The sequence below is a fragment of the Pecten maximus genome, chromosome 5 (assembly GCF_902652985.1).
Source record: "Pecten maximus chromosome 5, xPecMax1.1, whole genome shotgun sequence".
Classification (NCBI taxonomy): Eukaryota; Metazoa; Mollusca; class Bivalvia; order Pectinida; family Pectinidae; genus Pecten; species Pecten maximus.
In genome coordinates this window covers 40,595,517-40,619,442 of record NC_047019.1, presented here as the reverse complement: position 1 = coordinate 40,619,442, position 23,926 = coordinate 40,595,517, and the positions used below count along the sequence as shown (strand labels likewise).

Genomic DNA, 23,926 nt, shown 5'->3' with positions numbered 1-23,926 from the left:
TTCTGTTAAATCAGGCAATAATTTAAAAAGGGAATTGAAAGGAAAGCAAGGTGTTGTCACGGCTTTGCACTTTTCTTAGCTTTGATAGATGCTCTGAATTTTACAATTTTAAAATATGAAAGAACTTTCTGGGTTTTTTTATGTGTGTTTTTCAGGTTCCTGGTGCATTTTAAACAATCCATTTTACTATTAATCAGAAACAAATCAAGAATTTCTGTCATAGTTTGATCTTGTTATAGAAATATGAAACAATGACAGAAATTAACTCCTGATTACTGTCACAGTATGACTAAATGTTTCAAATATTTTCTGAATAGAAATCATTCAAAAGGCTACACAGTGTAGTTCTATTTGTGTTGGTAACTTTAGGCATTATCTATGCCCTTAAGAACGAATTTTATGGGAACTTACATATTTTATTGTGACTTAATAACTGTCCTGTAATAAAATCCCTGTTTCTGTTCTTTATACATATTCTTTAGAAACATTTGCAAGAAAAACTCATGCCCAGGAAAAGATATATTACAGTTTTCAGACTAAATCATCAATTGTAACTTCAAGCACTGCTAGTTAACATGACATTAATATATAATCTAGAAGTTCCAGTAGTACTTTAATGCTTAGTTTTGGTAAAGACATAATTTAACTGTAAAGTCAATACAGGTGAGGTCATCCTTTTATGTGATTAGCTAGGTGTATTATGCACTTACATTTTATTGAACACTAATTTATTCAGCAGACTGAATAGAAAATAATAAAAATGTATTGAGTCTTTGTATGTCCTTTAAAGCTGGCAGGATCTTGTTTATAGACTTTATCACTCTATCCTTTAACCACATAAAAAAATCTTTTGATAGTGAATTAAATCTAGATGTGCCATAAACCTGTATAGAAGTAGTAGTTTGTGCTGGTAGTCAATGCACTGGCGAGGTGACAAGAAACTTTTTATAGAGTTATATAATTTGCCTTTTATAGGTGTACATTTTAGAAATCTTTACTTCTTTGGGACAGTAAGTGAATTACAATATTTTAGATTAGACTCCAATCGATGGCACGCAGGCTGTCGTGTATTCTACCTGTATATTTTGGTGTATGTAAACACACACAAATCTCTTTATAATAGAAAGCAGATTATCTGCAAACTGCCATTCACGCTCTTTATACATGCACTGACAACATAAGCCAGTAGCCATGGAGCAGAGCTACCTGTATTGAACAGCTTTCCTTACCAGTGTAGAACAGAATATAGCACAGGTCTGATGGTATAATTGGAAAGTTCCCAACTAGTACACTGGGGCACTAGTGTATTTGCCTATGTAACTGTGATCACCTTCAAACAGAATAAAAGACTGTACTTCGATATATACAGCCCTAATATACATGTCACAGTCTGGTGTAATGTTAATATATATCTTATGTCAGGTTTTGATTAATTGAATTACTTGGACAAAAGATTTAAATGAAGTCAAAATGCAAAACTGAGACAGATATTATCTTGTAACTTATAGTCACATGTACAGTAGATTATTATAACTTCAGTTAAAATCTTGTATGTTCATTTTATCTTATCATTTCTTTATTAAAAATGAAAAACGAGGTGATTAACTAAACTTAACTTTCATTTTTCAAAATAACAATCACCGTACCCCAAGTCTCTTCAATCATACATGTAAATCACTGTACATAAAAGATAGTGTAGCTAGCTCTGTTGTAGGACCTTTTAAGCCCTTTGCATAGGGTAAAGGGAGTTTAACCTTATTTGGTCTTAAAAGATTTTTGCATCCACAGGACTTGAAATTTTCCATGAGATGCGGATACCTTTAGGGGTTTAACAGACGACACCCTCTAGAGTAAATATGTTTAAAACCCCTCTTAAAACTTAAAATCAAGAAAAGGGATTTCAATTTTATGAGTTAAGGCAAGGTTACCTAGAGTTTGGCGTCAATGGTAATGAAAGTGGTGCAATCAAATAACTGGGTAAATTTTCAATTGTAGCTGTTGGGTTGAAGAGGGGAGGGGGGGGGGGGGGGGGTGTTACAGCCTACTCCTTATTACACATTGATTGCAATGAAATTGTTCTTGTGTCTCCCTGAATACCATTAAGTTCCAAAGTTCCATCTATTTTCACTAGAAGTATGACCCTTAACACTGTATGGCCCTTGATTCTACTAAGTGAAACAGTCAATGGCTAGTCATTTATGTACACTGGATTAATATTGTAGCTGTATGTCACATTTCTGACAAACTTCAGAGGTTGATGGGTCAAAGTTGTATTATAATGAAACAGACACTTGCATTGGTAAAGTTATTGAAGTACATTAGTAGAATGTCTGTGTGTAAATTTCTTCTTTTTTATTTAATTTTCCGACATGATGAATGCACAGTCTAAAATACACATGTGACTAGTACATTCAGCCTGAATTGGATACACAAACGTTAACTGTACTTAGAGGTAAAAGATCCCCGTCATGTGTGATACACTGATCAATATCTACATAACAGCGTATACCACAGCTAAACTAAGGAAGGTATATTACCTTATGCAGTGTATTGAAATATGGCAGTCTTAAACAATATAACTACAGATATGTGATAATAAAGCAACATGATAATATTAAAACATATACTGCTGTCAATACCAATTGTTTGTTATTAATATTTTGTAATAACATCCTAAAATAGTTCAGCAGCTATATATAAGCTACAACACTTTCACCAGAATTGGTAATTGAAATTCACAGTACTAAAAGTATGCCCATATTTCCTTATCCCTCAGTAGGTATTAACAAAATCTGAAGGCTTTGGGAACAAAAGCTAATTACAGGTGTACTTCAGCACTTACTATATGTTTACCTGAGAAACAATCCAGCTGTGCTTTATGGGCATATATCATTGGATATGCTTGTGTTACTGGGGTTGTTAATACCCTGAGGACCAAATTCAATACCACACAAGACAATCCAGTGTGAAACTTAAATCTTTGGTTGTACAGATGTAGTCATCAATAATTATCAGCAATTCCTTCATGTTTTGTGGTGACTAATTACAGCATGAATTATTTACCTCTAAAGAAATTGGAAAACAAAACAAATATATATGACCTCCATATTCAAAGAAAACATTCCTTCATAATTTGTCAGCACAAGCTAGGATACATAAGGTATAGGAAAAGTTAACCTATTTGTATACGAGTATGATTACTTTATAATTACAGCAGTAGTATCACAGTTTAAATACTAGTCTAACATAGTCATACCACTGCTAAAAAGTTAGGTAGGTGTTATACTGGAATCAGCTTGTCTGTCTGTCATTGAAAATCTTGTCTGGACAACTCCTAAACTATAGTGAACCAATCTAAATGAAACTACACAGGAATATACATGTACATGTTTAGGGACAATTTGCAAAAACTCTGGTTCTCATCATAACACTTGTTTTTGTGTAGTACCCTATAGCTCATATTAGTTCTTAGATTTTATTCAAACATGGTACAAGCTGAGTGATATATAGTATGATGTTGTAATGTGTATCTTTGAACAACACAAGTGTATGCAACTGATGGGTAGCTGGCAGAGAGTATTAGTTATAGCCATATAAGCTTACAGTTCTAGTTATTACACTGATATGCCAGTACTAAAACAACTAAAATTGTATAAACTCTGCAGGTACCATAATTCTTAATTGATTTTATGACTTTAATCTTTAAATTCTAGTGAAGATTATTCTTTATTTATTGTTGTCATGTTGATCATTGTCGTTAGGTGCAGAGATATATCTCATTCTTACTTTCAAATTGAAGTTTGAAACAATGAGTTTTTTTGTTTTTTTTTGTACTTGACTTTTGTCTTGAATTTGTGTGGTGTGACCTACTAGGTTACCAGCATATACATAGTTATAGCCCTTTGTTTATTTTGGGGATCCTGATATTATATATGTTTTTTTTTTCAAATTTTGTAAGTACATATGCTTCAGCTAGGTCACATCCCAACATATTCCTGTTGTCATAACAAATTGAAACTATTTACTATTCTGATGGCATAACTAGTACATAAACAGTGTATATAAGTACCAGTCAAATACATGTAGCAATTTTACCAGCATAGAAACATTGATCATGTGTTGAGGTTTCCAGGACCCCTGTAAATAGAACATATATTTAAACAAGCCATTAGTTAAAGTGTGATTATGTAGATAGGAAATTCTATATCAGGTACACATTGTATATATACAATGTATTAATATTCAAAACCATTTGAAATGCTAACATTAAAGATCAAATCATTTTGAGGATGATGACCCGATCTAAGTAGAGAGTTAAGCTATCTTTAATAGCTGAGAAGGCTGTTGGAATTTCCTTTTTGCGTTAATGATGAGGAGTTACAAGGTTGCATGATCGAGCCACAGTGCATGCAAAATCTTTTTCTTTTCTCCTTCCTGTCTTGCATGTATAAGCACATATGTCCCAACCATGCTAGATTGAAGCATGCTTCTGTCACATGCTTTATCTGTTGCCTCAGTACACAGCATGGTTGGAGATTAATCCAAATCTATCAACCTTTTACCACCAATGTAATTTTGAAGCATTATGATTAAGATATATCTATTACAATTTCCATTAGAAATATAACATACATATTAATATGTGGGCTTGAATTTCATTACAATGGTCTATCTGTATGAAGCGTGGCACTAATCACACCAAGTAATGAAGATTATATTAACGCATTGAAAAATCACCATTAATTGTAAAGCTATCCATTGTCTGATTTTTATGACTAATTTAAATGAACTTTAAAATGATATACCATGACAAGCGGTATAAGGTAGACGTTGGATCAATGACACGGTTCAATGACATTCTATTGGATTTTTATTACACCGCCAGACTTTTCTTGTGAGATTATAAAACACAATCTCATCTGTTAGCCACACAGCCAACACATCATAAATGGGGAAGAAACTGTACAGTTGTGGGGAATATGCTGGAATCAGCTAGCCAGCCCATCTGTCTGTAGACAGGGTGTTGTCTGATTATTTGCATTCAGATACTTTGTTGGCTATACATGATGACCTTATGAATAGTGTGTTGCCCCTAAACATAATATTATATTTTGACCTTCTTTACAGTTTTAAGTTGTGCTCTATAGTTGTAATTTTTCACAAGAGATTGTTTACCCATGCATTCAGTTATGTGCCCACCAAAGACAGGAGTTACTTATGGCATGGTGTCATTCTTACACATCCACAGAGCATAAACTTTTGTTTGACAGGAGGTCTTCTACATCTTTCATCACTTATTGGGCTGATAGGCTTTATAACCATGATACATAATTGTGTTTTTGATTTGACTATTTTTTTCAAAGATCCAGAGATCGATCTCCTCCATTATTTTGATCGATAACCTTGAAGCTTGGTAGTCTTTATAATGATGAAATCAAACTGTTTTAATGAGTTGGAGACTAATTCCTGATTGCTTGCATTCCTTAAACTAGTAGGAAATTAAACATTGACTTCATAGTAAAGGGTGAGGTTATAGAGTGCCACCTAAACAAATATTTCAGTGCAATATAACACTATTATGGCATTCAGTGGACACATATTGTTCCATCTTGCAGTTCCATTGTTCCAATATCTTTCACATCCACAAATGTGAAAAAAAAATGTGGGCAAAATATTCTTCTTATTTTGTACATGCACTATAGACCATATGTGTGCAAAAAGAAAAGTAAAATGTAATGTTGTATATTTTTATTGCTTATCATATTTCAATTGATACATCAGTTATACATATAATATTAATCCACCTTGTCACTCCTTTCAAGATGTACATGTTACCTGCAGGCAATCTCCTGGAGGAGAGGTCTGCTAATATTTTTTTACAACATTTGCTACATTCAAACTCCCTCAGGTTATCTACCAGTAAGGGTATGATTGAAGTGAGTATGCCTGATTTTACCATAAGAAGTCGTATATATTGACAATTTGATCGGGCACCTGTGAAATGAAAGCAATAACCTGAAAGATTCAAAAGTTGAAAGATTTCATGACTTGTTCCAAATATTTATTGAATGTTGACAAAATGTTTCTAGTCCATAGAGCTTGGTTAAGTACAGGTACATCTAAAGTTCAGAAGATCACTTGTAATACCTGTCCCTTTTTCCAGAAGATTTCATTATCCTGTTTAAAATCAAATAAAGTGACATATGTTTTACATTTCAATGTGAGTATCCCTGTCATCTCCTAGTTTCTTTAAGAATCTTGTATGGCATGCTGCTCTGTCAGATTGAAATGCATATGAAAGTGTCTTTCAGTGATGCATAATTGATTTCAAAATTTTGTTTAGACTGTTTGTATGCCCAGCCACCACTAGTCTTGATTGCATGCCATCAAGCAGTTAAGACCACCCCTTGTATCAAACATTGTAACTACTCCGTGATTCTATCCAGTTGAGTCTAGTTCCACATACATGAATCCACTATAAAATATTCAAAACAGAAGTGTCAAATGCATAATCAATAAATAAAAATTTTGTTTTGATGTTTGATACCTTTATTGATACAATAAGTTGAAACTTATAATGTACAAAGCATCATAGCAACTGGTTTTTATCTGAGTTATGATCACCACACTTTGTAAGACGTTTATCACCTGCGTTGCTATCCAACAAAGGTCTGTAACCAAAATTTGTCTTTTGCAAAACTCCATGTTGTAATGATGCACTGTTTTCTCCCCTTATGCCAGAGGGGTGGGATTCAATAAGGAGATATCCAGGAAAGCAATGTAGGCCCATTAATTTGTGTCTGTTGTTAAAACATCCAGCTGTCTTTATAGGAGTTACATCCTTATCACAGATTCATTTGCCATGTCTTTTTCATTCATTAACCTGTTAAATTAGAGATGTTATTAGTTATTAGCCGGATTTTTCTCGATAGCCCTACGTAGGAGTTATCTTGTACCAACAAAACAGGAGTAATCTTAATGTACCTCTACCACCAAAATAGAAGTAATTATATATAATCTTAACGGAACTGTGCCACCAAAATAGGAGTAATCTTGTACCAACAAAATAGGAGTAATCTTAACGGAACTGTATCACCAATATAGGAGTAATCTTAACGGAACTGTACCACCAATATAGGAGTAATCTTAACGGAACTGTACCACCAAAATAGGAGTAATCTTAACGGAACTGCACCACCAAAATAGGAGTAATCTTGTACTGGTAGCAAAATAGGAGTAATCTTAACGGAACTGTACCACCAAAATAGGAGTAATCTTAACGGAACTGTACCACCAATATAGGAGTAATGTTAACGGAACTGTACCACCAATATAGGAGTAATCTTAACGGAACTGTACCACCAATATAGGAATAATCTTAACGTAACTCTACCACCAATATAGGAGTAATCTTGTACCAACAATATAGGAATAATTTTTACGTACATACGGCGCTCGCATTATCACTGAATTACTGGATCACCCCTTCGAAAATCCTGGTTCCGCGCCTGGTGATTCATGTTTTGCGTAAATAACTTATTTTGTACTACATAAATTATCATGGGAATGATGAAATGATAATTATTTGCAAACTTTTTTGGCATACGATTTGTTTAGTACGTCCAATTTAAGGTTAAAAAAATATTGCCCCCCCCCCCCCCCCCCCCCCCCACTTTTTGACGGCTTCCTACGCCACTGTATAGTTTAATCAAAATATGACAATGTGTGTCAAGTTACATATAAGTTATTAAGGGCGATATCCTGGACATAATCTGTATATTAATTTTGCATTTTGCTTGCATGACACTAAGAATTTTATTATTTTGCTGCAGAGTCATGCTGACAGAAAGTAGTTGGATTTTACTCACCCTACTTAAATCATTTCCTTTACATTTGAGACTTGATTCATTGCCCAAAAAGTATATGTAACAAATATATATTGTAGGAAATTACTTCTGTCATATGGAGGTATTCTTTTCTGTATTGTAGGCTATGGTCTGTTAACACTATCTATTCTAAAATAACAGTGAGTCCTCACTTGCCAGTTGTATTATTCAGTATATTTACTCACCAACCAACAACAAATGAGTAAAGAAAGGTAGTGCTTTTATGTCTGGGCTTTCAAAGGTGGTTAGTGTAAACTCTGCTAGGTCATGTAAACACACCTAATGTATTAGATAGAGAACAAACAGAAATTGTTGGACTCTATCCCCACATAGCAGCACGAGTGACAGCTGGAAATGGTCCACAATATATCTATGAGGACGTTACCCGATATGAACTGTTTTACCCTCTCTTATCGGCCTGTACACTAATGGAAAATTCCAAGTGGAAACAGGTTCCAAATACAGCAACATGGCTTTGCAGTGTTCTTTATAAAGAATTGAGAGCTCGGGCAACGTAATTGTTTTATTTATAGCTGGTTAACCTACCTAACCAGCTAAATGTATAAGACAAAGCTTCCGCCATATCATGATTTCTCCACCAGGCCTGAGTCCATGTGAATATTCTAATATTATTAGTTTATGAAAATAATGCGTTGAGCAATTCTGTAGTTGACGCTTTTTTTCTCATACAATGACATTGTATATTCCTGTAGGATATATATTTCATCACACACATACATTTAGTGTTTTGTATATATATAGGTTATATATCTATTAATTTATTAGCACAATGTATCATATGCACTATGTGTTGGTGATCCGAAGATATAGATTTTTATTTCCTGTCGTAGTTGTACCGAGAGAAATATTTATAATATATGTACAATTCGTATCCATGTATTCTTATCATCTAATAGACGACTTCCACAATGATCATGTTAGGGTATCGGGCCGACCATCACTGCGCCATTGAAACGTTCTTGTTTTTTTAAGAACGCCGATGTGGCGCAGCGGTATAAGCTGCGGGTATTTCTGGCAAGGCGATTGTGTGCCTTAGATCGTGAGTTCGAGACCCGGTTAGGGCACGAGTCGAAAAGTTGTCTTCCTTCGTCATTTGTGTTACTATGATATATATAGGTAAATGAGCCTGGGAAATTACTTTGACCTTTTTTTTCTACAGGACCTTTTTTTTCTACAGATACCACGTGTGTTGAATCATGGTTACGTGCAGATGAAGAAATACCTTGACTGATTTGCATTTGATGCTGAAATGGAGTGATCAGTATTACCACATCATGCCAAAAACGTGGAACCCTGAACAACCAGGATACTGAATTGAATATGCTATGCAATGTTGTTGTGTTTGTACTGTTAGTTATCCTGTAATGTAGATTGTACTGAGTGGGCAATATACTCCAATGATGGGGCCCCTCGAGCTCTTATTTCACTGTCACCTGGCATACCAAACTAGTAATGCAATAATTGTTTACAATGCATCGTTGCGGCCAAGTTGTTCTAGAGTTGATGGCGTGTTGTTAAAACGTGTAAGAAAAAAACTGGTTAGCTGTTATATTAAGTTTTCATCAACTAAATTCTGTGAACAAAGCTAGTGACAATTTTGTCTTAATGGTATTCAGGGCGTTAGTAGGATGGTTTAAGAACATTAAACTAATCCTGTTTATAGAAGTGATCTTATGAAATGAATTATATCTACTCCCGCTGGATATATGTACTCGAGGGATCTTGAGCACATACATTTTAAGAATACCATTCACTAGAATCACATGCATCGAGTTAAATTACCAATTTTATATGTATGTGCCACGAAGGACATGTAAACCCATTACTCAGTGTCACAGCATGGTTTGTTCACCTTCCTGTACCTATGTTTGAAGACAACAAGTGTCTTTCTACTATGGTGTAAACCTCCATCATACATGATTTCTAATGATTGTGAATATGTAATTCTATATAGTAATGATAAGTTATTTTTAAGAGAAAAATATTGAAAAATGTTTTGAAAATTCGTTGTTACAATTACATGTATTACAATTTAGGGGAATATAATTAAATCAACACGTCTTTATTCCGATGTAGAATATAGATATAACCCCCAAAATAACAAACATATTTGTGATATTGACGCGTGATATGATATAGTGTATATATATAAAAATGCGTTTGCGATATATATACTATTCATTTTTTTCCGCCAAAACATTGCCCCAGTGATAAAATACAGAGTTATGTGCAGTAAATCGCCGTTATTACAAATTATATGGTGATACACTCTTGTTTTTGCAGGTACAGATCAATGACTATAAAACTCGATTTTTCTCCGCAAGGAATTATTAGTTGTTTAGAGAGGATTTTCATCACACGAGAAGAAAAAGACATTTGTTTGGAGTTCAGACATTTGTAAGATGCATGTATCACCTCTTTTCAATGAGTATTTCAGACATTTGTAAGATACAGGTATCACCTCTGTTCAAAGAGTATTTCCAGTGTTAGCAGTTGGAGGGAAATAGTGCATGTCTGGGTGTTAAAGATTAAAGAGTAAGTTATTGTATGGTTATTATTTTTATATATAGTGTAGATTGCGTATATTTCCATGTTATCTTCATTTTGCACTGACTGTACTCAACTTATTTAACTTGTGTGAAAACACATCATACGAAGTGGAAGTAATTTGCAGTACAATTTTTTTTTTGCATTTGTTATCATTTGAAAACTCTTTGACAAGATGAGGGATTTTGCATTGTAGTTTATATAGTATTGGGAAAGAATTCGTTCCTAGAAAATCAACTCTGTATATATCTATTAAACAACCTCTTCTCTATATTAAACTCTCGCTGAAGTCTAGTCTTCTAGTACGCTGGCTGTAGTTAGGATTTTGTTTCTTACACTGTCAACGACCAGATAAACCATGTTCCATATTGACGGGTGGTCTGCTAATTGTTACACAAATGCTAAAGATGGGATGACTTGTATTTTTGCTTCAACGACTATGAGTATGACCCGTCCAAAGAATACAGGATGAGTCATACTCGAGAGAAGCCAATTTTTCATCGGGCGATTATTTTTTGTGACGTAGGTCCGCGCCTTTCCCATGTGGTGGTAAGCATTGCTTAGCAATTTGAAGTTTATCTGATCAGATTAAGTTATATATTTATTTTTGCCATTTTTTGTTATCACCTTTGACTCAAATTGTCTGCCCCTTGTTATAGTCTGTCGAGGGTGTATGGGTATATATCCGCAACAGTATTATATCTCATATTTGTGTACATTATTTGAAACATCTTCATCATTTTCAAATGTTTTATTTACATATATAGTAAATTATAATCCTGGGCGCTAAACACGATTTGTATTCTTTTATTAATTTATTTATTTGTAAAAGAACTTCCAATGCTCATCATTTACATCGGACGACAAACGTCGATTGTGATCCATTTGAAATGTCCGTTAAAATTTGAGTTTTATGCTTCAATGTGACCGGTTTTCGACCAAGCTTTCCATATCAATGATCTTTTTTGTGTGTTACAACTTTTATCTAAAAGCTCTATGAATTTGAAATTTTTTATCGTGGCTACCACCCAGGGAACTTACAACTCTTTGTTGCTGTTTTTAGTTGAAGGTTTCTGACGGGTAAGCGTAATTGTTTTATTCTTTGCGATTTTTCGTTATTTCGTATTATAATGTTTTCGGTGTTAATTTATATTTCCTGTTTTCGAGGATATTCTTCGTGTTTGACAATATCTAATACTTTCGAAAAACCGTTTTCAATCAATCTCTTTTTTTCAAATGACCTCCTTAACTTTTCCTCTATAGGCTATTTAAAACACAAAATTGAAGTTTTGACTGATAAGTAACTTGTTTTGTTTCTGACAAAAAATGAATACAAAAAGTGACGTACTTTTCGTTCTTTTTGAGTGTTTTAAATGAAGTGAGAGTTATATTTATGTCATTTTTATTCCTTTACGATTAGTTTTAGCTATTCTTCATTGTGTTATGGCATATAGCAATTTTTCTTCCGTTTGTTTGTTTTTGTTTTGTTTTTCTTATCTTGCGTTGAATTATTCTGTTTTTAATCATCAATGGTGCTCTGGTGCTCTAGGATACATTATTTACTACTATAATTTATAATGTGTTTCAGTTATCATACCTATGTAGTCGCTATTCTTTCTTGAATTCCAATAATGACTATATTGTTAATGGCGTCTTTTAGTTATTATATTATTATATAGATATATATATTATGATGTATATACATGTATGATACATATATAAATTGTTTATATAGTTTTAAGTTCTAACATTTATTTTTAATTTGTGTGTGAATTTTGTGTTTGCAAGAGTCCCATCTTTGTAAACCTTATTTCGAAATATTGCGTTTTGGGTGAAGCAAAAACATATTTAGTGATTGTTCAGTTCGATATTGCATTTCAGACAGATGTGATATTTAGATTTAAGTTAACAAATATAAACAATAATGTTTATAACTTAAACCTTAATATCGCACATTAACTCTACATTTATGAAGTTTGACACGTTAACTTATAAATATCGACACGTAAACTTTACATTTATAAAGCGAGGTCAAAACCATATCAGAATATCTGAGCAGTAGACGGAGGGAGGCAGATATTTCCTGGCCTGTTCATCTAATCTAAGCGAGAATTGTTGATATTGGGATATTGTGAATCATGCAGTTGTTTGAAAACTTTACCTCTAACCAATCCCACACTTACTAATTGGATTTACGAAATTGTTCCTCATAGGTGAATTATGGAAATGGTATCTCTAAAATTAAACACTTGCTTAGCTTGCGAAGGGATTCATGGATATTTTTTCCGTATGTATGTCGAAAAGAATTTGAATTGAAAATTTTAAAAGATTTAGCATCTTTCACTATTACAGAAATATGGAACATATTTCCGATAACAAGTTGTGATATTTAACCAGCTACACGATTTATTTTGTCGTTTGATTATGTATTTTTTATGCTATAATAGATGTTGTGCACTTCATTAGATGTAACAGATTACCTTGCTCTTATAATACAAATTACAAGCTATCAAGATGGATACTTCCGAATCAAAATGCACCTAGGTTAGTAAAGCAAGAAAAACAGCTAAATATACTGGATTAGGGAATACAATGTATATATATGGGTCTTGTTTATTTTCACCGGCAAACCGTTTTGATGTCAATCATATACGCGTTAGATTAAAATAACAGAAAGCTAACAAATAAAGGACAAATAAAATATTTATATGTGGGATTTTATACGTGTTCGTTATTTCTAGTTCTTTGTGATGAATGTAAATGTATAGGTGTGATGTCATTGATCTGCAAGGTTTATCTCAGCATTTTGTGATACAGTGAATATCTGTAAGGCATGTTTACACAATCAGGCTATGTCGATTGATCTGTATAGACATGCCGCTGAATGTGTATACAGATATTTATTAGACAAATTTAGTGTATCGATGAATGTGTACACCGATATTTATTAGACACAATTTGAGTGTATTGATGAATGTGTACACAGATATTTATTAGACATAAATTTAGTGTATTGATGAATGTGTATGCAATTATATGCTGTACTAATTACAGCCTGGCTATATCGATGAATGTGAACTGATGGATATTTACTAGGTACGACGACTATTGTGTTTCGACGAACATCTGTATAGGTATTTATAATACACAAATATTGTGACGGTAAATATGTTAACAGTTTTGTTGTTTCTCGATGAATTAGTGGGTCGAATGTGCATAAACTGAATTCGTGTGGATCACCTATTCATCTCAATATTTATTAAATAAAAAAAAACAGCGTCGATTTTTAGTTTTTGTTGTTTTTTATGTCGATGTTAAGCGTGCATCTTTGATTAAAAGTCTCGCTCGTTTGAAATAACAAACACACAAACTTAAATTAGAACGGGAAGCATTTCCCTTCCTTCTCTATTGGTGAAAACAGTGTACATAGCTATAGGTGAAGCACATTGATGTTGATTAATTAAACTAGCAGTTAACATTTCCGTTCTCTGTTGTTGGAAACGTTGTACAGTTAAATAGCACATTGATGTTGTTTCCTTATCCCATAATGCAGTGACGTAGACTCGTTAGAAATATATAAACACTCAGGATCACCGATTTAACGATAAGTAACAAAAATAACAGCTTGTATTAAAATGTTATATATAACTACAAAGCACACAGGCGTTCATAACACCGTTAAATAAAGTGATATGTACGGAGTATTTAAAATAATGAAAATAAACTGTTTTATACCTGTTTCGTCTTTCTGGAATTATTAGTAGATAACTTCTTATTTCTATTGTCAATTAAAGCGAAAAATTTCCGTGGTAACTGGAACAAATAAACACTAAGGTCTATACGTTCACGAATATGTAAGGCATCAACAACGTGTAAATAGATAACACCTGAATTTTAACTTGACTTCTTTCCGTCTATGTCATATTCGAATTCTGCCTCGTGTGTTTTACCGCAAAGTTTAGTAAGGACCTGTCCTCCCTGACGAATCCATTTATTGGCTACTGCAAAAAAAAAGTGATTCTAGAGACATGAAACATTGAAAACTCGATTTTCACAAGAATAAAACATAAAAAATGTTAATATCATTAGACGATCTGGGTACTTAAATTTTACGAATGGTGAAATACGAAATGCAGGTATAAAAGAATCCGTACAACGTCTATGCTATTTAATACATTAAATCATATTTTTAAATATGTTATATATTTTTAGCGTCAATCCATAGTCCTGACTATAACGATTCACAATCAATTCATAGTCCTAACTATAACGATTCACACTCAATCCATAGTCCTAACTATAACGATTCACAAACAATCCGTAGTCCTAACTATAACGATTCACACTCAATTCATAGTCCTAACTATAACGATTCACACTCAATCCATAGTCCTAACTATAACGATTCACACTCAACCCATAGTCCTAACTATAACGATTCACACTCAATCCATAGTCCTAACTATAACGATTCACAATCAATCCATAGTCCTAACTATAACGATTCACAATCAATCCATAGTCCTAACTATAACGATTCACACTCAATCCATAGTCCTAACTATAACGATTCACAATCAATCCATAGTCCTAACTATAACGATTCACACTCAATCCATAGTCCTAACTATAACGATTCACACTCAATCCATAGTCCTAACTATAACGATTCACAATCAATCCATAGTCCTAACTATGACGATTCACACTCAATCCATAGTCCTAACTATAACGATTCACAATCAATCCCTAGTCCTGTCTATACTTTTCTTTAAAACTGGTCTTCACACCTGTTGATGAGGGTAAAGGGAGCTTACCCCATTTGGAGCCGAGTAAAATTGGACATCCAGCGTGCAGCATTCTGTCATCCTTGTCACCATTTGGGAGTATGTTATACCAGAATGCAGCGGCGCCCTACAAACAATTGTATTATATCAATCAGCTGAGTCCGCATAATTATGGGATGTGTTTTACACATCTCCAATGACAAAATTTCTTCAACCAGCGCATTAATTTAGGTATGAGTAGATGACTCGGAACGGTAATAAAGGTAATATACGTATCTTGGCTGATTAACAAAACCAAAATTCCACATTTTGATTCATATAGGACGGCCTCATTGCAATTCGTGCTAATCGTATGATATCCGAGTTTTTACTGGCGTAAAAGTAACTAATTTTTCTGTGGATAATAATAATTACAATTGAAAACAGTTGTTGGTATTGTTTTTAATTGTTATCTGAACATTGAAACACAACAAAAATACCGATTTTAGATATTTTATTGGTGTGTTCGATGACCGGTCACTGCTTACGTTAATATCATCCGTTACACTGGGGTCATATGACCTGCTGTCGATAATATAACGACATGTGCACATGATTTTAACTTTATTGAAAATATTAACCGTAAGTCTGTCCTGAGTTAACTTAACAAAACGTTTAGTCATATATAACTATTCAGATTTTTTTTTAAATGATCTTTTTATTCAGATTTTTCATCAATGCAAACTACATGAGACAACTACTCCTTTACATACCCGCACCTACATACACAAAGCCCTATTTCTATATCTCATTGACATGCTTACACATGCATACGGAAACATTATATGAAACTCGCAAATATATATTATTTGCATTTTTCACACATTTTAAATACACGCATCCTATGATAAAGATTTCTTATTTCCATAATTGCAAACATGTACACACATCTTGTATGAGATATAAATATCTCACTTGAATACTCACACATCTTATATAAGCATATATCTCATTTGCATAGTCGCATAGATTTACACACATCCTGTGATATATACATGTAGGTAGATACTTGCCAACATTTTGACATGTCCTGTATGATATATATATATGTGTGTATATATAATAATTATGTAGGTCTTATTTGCATACTCCCACACACACACAAACATAAACAAAAATATATCGGCTCCAATATTCTAAAATAGTACATTATTATCAATTATCTCATAATTATGCACACCGATAAAAAAAAAACATTAGAAAAGTGTATGTTATTTTAAAAAAGTAAATGCAGAATAAAAAAAGTCAGTACATTGCATTTATAAGAGACAAGAGATTGGAATTGATAACTGCAAAGAAAAAATAACAAGAGCGAGAGGAAGGGTAGGTTGGGGCGAGATGGAGATGGAGGAACAGTACCAAACAAACACTCACAAAAATAGATGTATATTTCATATTATAGAACTATATTATATAGAAAATATTTCGGCTTTTTGAAGGGCAGGAGCTGAGAAAAATACAAGTGGTAAATGTACGAGTACCGGTAATTGAATGAATACATAGGCGCCGATGACTTAAAATTTAAATTGAAAGGAATGCAAGGATAAGCAACTTCTCGTCTGTGTGCATTACACGAAGAAATACATTCTTTAGTCGGAAATACAAAATCTTGATACTTCATATTTTTTAATAAATTTTTCATATATATAAAACAAATCTGTGCCAACCTCCTTTATTATATCCTTTATAATAAAAATGCATTTCTGGTAGTATTTCTTATAAAACACCACAAAGATGTTTTCCTGAAGGATGTTATCATAGTTTTTTTTTTAGCTTAGTAAGTACTATGCTTAAAGAACATCACACCAGAATTTATTTTTACACTTATTTTCACATATCTTAATATATAGCCTGCCATTTTTCACTATTCTGGTCGAGTCTTCTGATGCAAGCAAGTTTGGGAGAGTTAATACATGCAGTAAGATTTACCATCTTCAATCCCCTATCTGTATACTTTTTAATCATAGTGTCTCTTTTAACTTTGTCTGGTTTCCCATTCCATAAATAGTCAAATAGTAATGAGTTGAGTTTGTTAACAAATTTAGTATCTAGATTAGGTAATGATATAAACTGGTGGTTAAATTGTAAAATGAGCAATGATTTAATTACATTAATTTGTCCAATAGGTGTTAATGATCTTCTGGTCTAAGTTTTAATTAAAGATTTTAGTCTAATGAGTTTTTTGTCAAAGTTAAGTTTCGGTATTTCGTGAAGATTCATACTAAATTCTATTCAGATTAAAACATCAGCAAACTTGGGAGCCTGAAGTTGGTTCCGAGTTCCGAGTTCCGAGTTCCGTTTAAGAAAAACTGAAATACTATGTATTAGCTTTATTGGTTTTGGTCCAGTTCCGAGTTCCGTTTAAGAAAAACTGAAATACTATGTGTTAGCTTTATTGGTTTTGGTCCAGTTCCGAGTTCCGTTTAAGAAAAACTGAAATACTATGTATTAGCTTTACGAGTTTTGGTCCCAGTTACGAGTTCCGTTTAAGATAAACGGAACTCGGAACCAGTTCCGAGTTCCATTTAAGAAAAACTGAAATACTATGTATTAACTTTATTGGTTTTGGTCCCAGTTCCGAGTTCCGTTTAAGAAAAACTGAAATACTATGTATTAGCTTTATTGGTTTTGGTCCCAGCTCCGAGTTCCGTTTAAGATAAACGGAACTCGGAACCAGTTCCGGGTTCCGTTTAAGAAAATCTGAAATACTATTTTTAGCTTTATTAGTTTTGGTCCCAGTTCCTAGTTCCGTTTAAGATAAACGTTTAAGATAAACGGAACTGCAATGTATTAGCTTTACGAGTTTTGGTCCCAGTTCCGAGTTCCGTTTAAGAAAAACTGAAATGCTATATATTTGCTTTATTGGTTTTGGTCCCAGTTCCGAGTTCCGTTTAAGATAAACGAGTTCCATTTAAGGATAACAACACGACTGGTCTTGTAAAATTACGAGAAATTGTTGTGTTGTAACCTCCAAGAAAGAATGTTACAACGCAGTTTTCGTTCATGGTACATTTCCTTTTTTTTTACCCTTTCGTAAATTAAAAGTAGTTTGTTAAAGCAGCTTTCTAGATATCGCGAAATGTTGGTCCATGGAGGGAGATATGAGTTTTTATTTGTAGTTAATGTATCTATATATATGTGTGAAGTTAAAGTACCCAAACAAAGCAATAACTGCAAAGTATATTTCATACACCATTTTGTTTTTCAATATGGCTTCTACTGTTGAGGTGAAATGTCTATATGACGACTGGGAAAAATCTTTAATTGGTATTACTGAAGTTTTATTCAACCCAAATAAAAAAAAATACAATTTCATTGAATAATATTGAACAGTTCTTTCATTGGCACATGGAAACATAGAAATACGCGGGGTAGCAGAAAACTTCTAAGGAGCTGTTGCCAAAGGCCTTCCTTGTTTTTCGCTGTCAATGATTAGACTAATTGATTAGATTAAATCTACAATTTGTGATATCACTAATTCGAATATATGGTATTATTAAATGATTTAACGATATCATGAATTCTAATTTATGATATCATTTAATGAATAAATTATATCAACAATTCGTATTGATATCACTTTATTCCTTGAATTAATGATATCAATAATGGAATTATTCATATAAATGAATCGAATAAATGATAACCATTAATTATGTCGCCCCCGTAAGTTTCGGAGAGACATATTGCTTTGTTCCCGCGTGGAGGGGATGCATGGGATTGCATTTGAGTTTTGTAAGTCAGAGCTCACATGATCTGCTACTGAAAATATTAAATTTATTCATACGTTTGTTTCCGTGCGATAACTTGTATTCTTGTTAACAAATCGTCTCCATTTAAAAAAAAAATTGTATTTATTTTGTTTTTCAAGATTTTCAGCATAGTTGAATACAAAAATATAACCCATATACGCTTATCTTAAACGGAACTCGGAACGGGGACCAAAACCCGTAAAGCTTATACATAGTTGTTCCGTTTTTCTTAAACGGAACTCGGAACTTGTTAAACGGAACTCGGAACTGGGACCAAAGGCAATAAAGCTAATACATAGCATTTCAGTTTTTCTTAAACGGAACTCGTAACTGGGACCAAAACTCGTAAAGCTAATACATTGCAGTTCCGTTTTTCTTAAACGGAACTCGGAACTGGTTCCTAGTTCCGTTTATCTTAAACGGAACTAGGAACTGGGACCAAAACCAATAAAGCTAACACATAGTATTTCAGTTTTTCTTAAACGGAACTCGGAACTGGACCAAAACCAATAAAGCTAATACATAGTATTTCAGTTTTTCTTAAACGGAACTCGGAACTGGGACCAAAACCAATAAAGCTAATACATAATATTTCAGTTTTTCTTAAACGGAACTCGGAATTGGGACCAAAACCAATAAAGCTAATACATAATATTTCAGTTTTTCTTAAAAGGAACTCGTAACTGGGACCAAAACCAATAAAGCTAATAAATAATATTTCAGTTTTTCTTAAACGGAATTCGGAACTGGTTCCGAGTTCCGTTTATCTTAAACGGAACTCGGAACTCGGAACTCGGAACCAACTTCAGGCTCCCGCAAACTTTGTTCAGTTTCCGAGCACTGCTCGGGTAAGTTGAGTCAAATATGTGATGTTGAATTCATTCAAAAGTTTAATCTTATGGATGAAAAATATCGGTATATTCTGTCATACTCGTGAAATACACACAATGTTCAATGAAATACCATTCAGTTTTCTTTTTATTCCATTTTTAAAGAGGGAAAAGGGTGTAAGTTTATGTGTCGAAAAAGCCCCGGAATCAGTAGCATAATCTGAAAGCGATTTTGGTTCTTGATTTGATTTTTGGAACCAAAATGTTTATTTTGTTATTGTCGAATAACTAGTACCATCGCAGAATGTATGAGTCGATCTTACCTCCACAACTGGTACCCTGGCTCTCAGTTTTGGGAACACTGTTGCTCCGCCCGCCTTCAACGAACTTAGCTGTCAAGCCAATATAGGAACAATTATGACATTCAGATTAAGCAAAGCAATGTCTGTGTTAGTCTCTTTAACCATCACATTAAAATTTCCCCATATTTCCTCATTGTGATATTGTTTCTATTGTCGCTAACAACAGTAATTATTAAGGTTATGCTTATACCTTTTGCATAACCATTGTGTTCTTTGAATAATGAAAACTGTTGTTTTTTCCCCTTTCTAATAACGTATAAACTAGTGATATTTGTGTATGTGACAAATTCCGAAGATACCTGCCATGCAAATATAGGTTATTTAGGTCATGTCACATCCTCAAAATAGTCATGCAATACACCAAATACCTCTCGGTTAATATGAAAATCTAGTAGGAAATTACGTAATTCGATCCATTGTTCCTAAGCTCTACAAAGCGTTCAAATTTAGGAATGTACAACAAAAATGGTCAAACCCAATTTCCATTGCATTTCTAAATCCCGACCCCTATCGTTATCCTTTCTACCAATTTTCACCGAAATTCAACAAGAAATGCAAAAGTTGCGCTCTCGAGGTTTATAGGGATGGAAAAAATTCTAGACTTTACATGCTGTAAGGCTCACAAAACAGTCAAACCCAAACTGCTGTACTTCATGTACTTATAAGCCCAATTGTTATCTTTTCTACCCCATTTTACAGAAATACCTAAAAAGTAGGAGTTGTGGTGCAAACAATTAGGAACCGACGGACAGATAGGCGGACATGATGACGCAAATACCCAATCGGCCTTTTTTGACCAGGTGGTAAAAATGAGAATTAGTCAAACATAAGTACTGTATCAGAGATTGAGATATCTGCCACAAAATTATTTTACTACGGATGAACGTATTATGTTATCAAATAAACCGATTTGCCTTTTAGGTGTGGATGCACCATGACAATAACATGCAATATCTATGCTGTGAAAATATCTTACGTAAAACATCCATGTGGCTATCCTATCTCCTGTATTTTCCAACTCATCCCTGCATTTATTAGTCGATGGCTCCCAGATGGGAATATTCTGAAAGTCAATGATTAATCTTAAAACTGTATACTATGTGATTTATATATGTTTGAAATACAATAAATTAATAAGTTATTAGTTACTTCATTTCCCAATCAATGCAAATAGCAAAGTTGTTTAATAACAACTTTGGTGGGTTCATCTTTCATATATGTATTAGTGCTTCATCTGGGAACGACTGAGTTGGTACTGTGAATATGGTAGTAAAAGAATAAAACCTAGATAGCTTCCAATCAACTAAATTTTCCCCTGCTACACTGATCTTCATCCTTACTTAAAATATAACTAACAGGGACAACATACAATAAGGATGCATGGCAAGCTCCACTATTTCAATTTCTATTGTTTTCCTTTGTTAATTTTCCATTTCTTGATAGTAACATCCCTTCTTTCCACGATAGATGTCATAACAATGCTTGCTTTCAAGAGTTTAGGTTGATGAAGACCATGGGAAAGTCGAGATCATAATGTCATGGAGAAATAACATATTTCTTATATATGCAATTCGGTGATGTTTTTGCTGATCACGTGGTCCATGTTGATAACAAGCATCAAACACGTCTGTCTTCATATCGAATAAGGAAATATAATATTTACAAATGAGATAATGATTTCGACCATAAAAGTTTCTCGTGGTTTTCATCAACCTACACCCTCCCTCATCTGGAACAAGTCCCTGAATACCGCATCAACAGGGACATATAAACACCGCAGTTAGGGGATACAGGGATGTTGCTATCTTGAACTGAAATTGGGAACGCTTATCATACACCTTAGATGTAAACTGCCCCTGCTGTTAACGTTGTTAGATAAAGATCGATGCACGTGGCTGCTGTTTAAGAGTTAGAAGTGTCCAACATTGTATATCCGATTCACAGGGCCAATAAAGGTTTTTTATTTTGAAAAAAAAATATTGTAGCAAAATTCTACTACAAGTGAAGTTTAATCATCTTCCGAAAAAAGATGTCAATGATAAGTTGAATAGGATTGAACATGTGGAGTGCCGCTGTACAACTGACCACAGGGGCTTGGCACGATTTTCCAAATGATGGTCCATATATATATGTATTGACACTATAATACATATATATATGGACCATCATTTGGAAAATCGTGCCAAGCCCCTGTGCAACTGACGTACTTTGTATGGGTTAGATTACAAATCAAACTTACTAGATTGTCATGGTGAGGGATGTACCATCCTCCTATCCCATAGTTTAACACCTGTAATCATATATTTGTAGACTTTTAAGAGTGATTAAGCCAGTTGCTAAGTGGAGTAAACACGGTATACGAGGTAGCTTATGATAATTTGTCCATTTCACAAGAAGCAATTACAAAAATATTAATTAAGAAGCCATAATTTGATTATACAATGTATATGGATTATATCGTAACGAATTTTATAATAGTATCAATGTATTGATCCCCTACATACCTGATATTGTTCAACACTACTATACAGCAATCTGAACGTCGTATCGAGTCCGGTTATAAGACCTATTCTTCTGTTTATTTTCAATAAAAACTCGTTTCCCTTCGCTGTATCAAGCAACCAACCACTGTAATCCATGCAAAAAGGAAAGCAATCAAAAATGTATAACATGCGCAGCGATATATCTTTAAAAAACAGTTTGAGATACGCCAGTTATGAAGGGTAAGTGTAAACAAGGTGCTATTTTTAGGGAGGCACTAAAGGGGTAAACAATATTATTTTAACAAAAGAATGCACTTGATGGAAACGCTTTGATCCAAGCAAAATAATGTTGGTAATCTACATTTAGAGCTGGACTATACATTAGTCCTGGAGAATTGTTTGTCTGCAGAATCGGGTGGACTTGCATGTCTTGTCACTCGTGTTTCTGCTTATTCGAGACAAATTAGATCGGAATGGGCTAATCTACATGTATGAATCGCTAATACAAACAACGATTGAAAATAATGTTTTCTATGATTTAGAAACGTCCAATTCCTTTGTGAAGCAGAGAGTACCGGGGCAGAGTCAAGACGACAGTTTATTCTGTTCCCTTTTCATTCTAATACTGCTTACGAGACCGAGACGTCCAATAAAGAGCGCAAATGATGGAAATATAACCCGTTCCATTGTAGACTTGGTCGCTAATTGATAAAAAAATTTTTTTTTATTCCGGTCACTTTGATATTAATATACAATTATAGCCTTCTGATAAGGTAGATACCGCGTTTTATTATCGGCAATGAATAATAATCTATGTCATAGAATAAACTGAAGCGATTGTTTTATTTCTGGAGCTCCGATAAATGATAACATTTTAATAGGTCACTATACGCTCGTTAGAAAAGTGAAACAATTGCTTTGACTAATCAATTATTCATAATTTAATTGATACCAAACTATAACCCTGCAACTAGAGATGTGGGCATTGTTGAACCGGTGCCCGAGGTGAAAGGTTAAATTTGATGCACAGAAATAACTCATGGCTATGGAGTTGGGGTGTGCTCCATTTGCCCACATTTTAAAGATCAAAGAAAAGTGGTGATATAGGATGACAAAGGAAACCAATTATAGTCTGTACCATATTAATTTTACCTGTATTATACCTGTAGTCATTTATCTGTGCTACATGTAAGAAGTGGGGGACAAGATTTATATATAT

At 33.6% G+C, this 23,926-nt stretch overlaps 2 protein-coding genes across 2 annotated transcripts in view; one reads left to right on the top strand and one right to left on the bottom strand.

Moving 5' to 3' along the window:
- LOC117328027 overlaps window positions 1–13,155 on the top strand; it is a 46,919-nt gene extending 33,764 nt beyond the window's left edge. Inside the window, exon 16 of the mRNA XM_033885350.1 lies at window positions 9,085–13,155. The gene's annotated coding sequence lies outside the window, so the exon portion shown is untranslated. The remainder of the gene's footprint in view (window positions 1–9,084) is intronic.
- Window positions 11,463–23,097, bottom strand: LOC117328026 (prolyl 4-hydroxylase subunit alpha-3-like). The gene is made up of 6 exons (XM_033885349.1): window positions 22,729–23,097; window positions 22,464–22,514; window positions 21,201–21,287; window positions 20,186–20,254; window positions 15,272–15,368; window positions 11,463–14,455 (listed from the first exon to the last, which is right to left on the bottom strand). The coding sequence occupies exons 1-6, from the start codon at window positions 22,894–22,896 to the stop codon at window positions 14,349–14,351; spliced, it is 579 nt and encodes a 192-aa protein (XP_033741240.1). The 5' UTR covers window positions 22,897–23,097; the 3' UTR covers window positions 11,463–14,348.
- Between the last annotated feature and the right edge of the window lie 829 nt (window positions 23,098–23,926).

What these genes read in the sequence shown, in the direction of transcription:
- LOC117328026 (XM_033885349.1), bottom strand. Translation starts at nt 22,896, where the DNA reads ATGTTATACATTTTTGATTGCTTTCCTTTTTGCATGGATTACAGTGGT. An exon ending in TCCCTCACCATGACAATCTA is followed by an intron (nt 21,288 to 22,463) that starts GTAAGTTTGATT and finishes ATTGACTTTCAG; the next exon opens with AATATTCCCATCTGGGAGCC. An exon ending in CCAGGGTACCAGTTGTGGAG is followed by an intron (nt 15,369 to 20,185) that starts GTAAGATCGACT and finishes AATTGTTTGTAG; the next exon opens with GGCGCCGCTGCATTCTGGTA.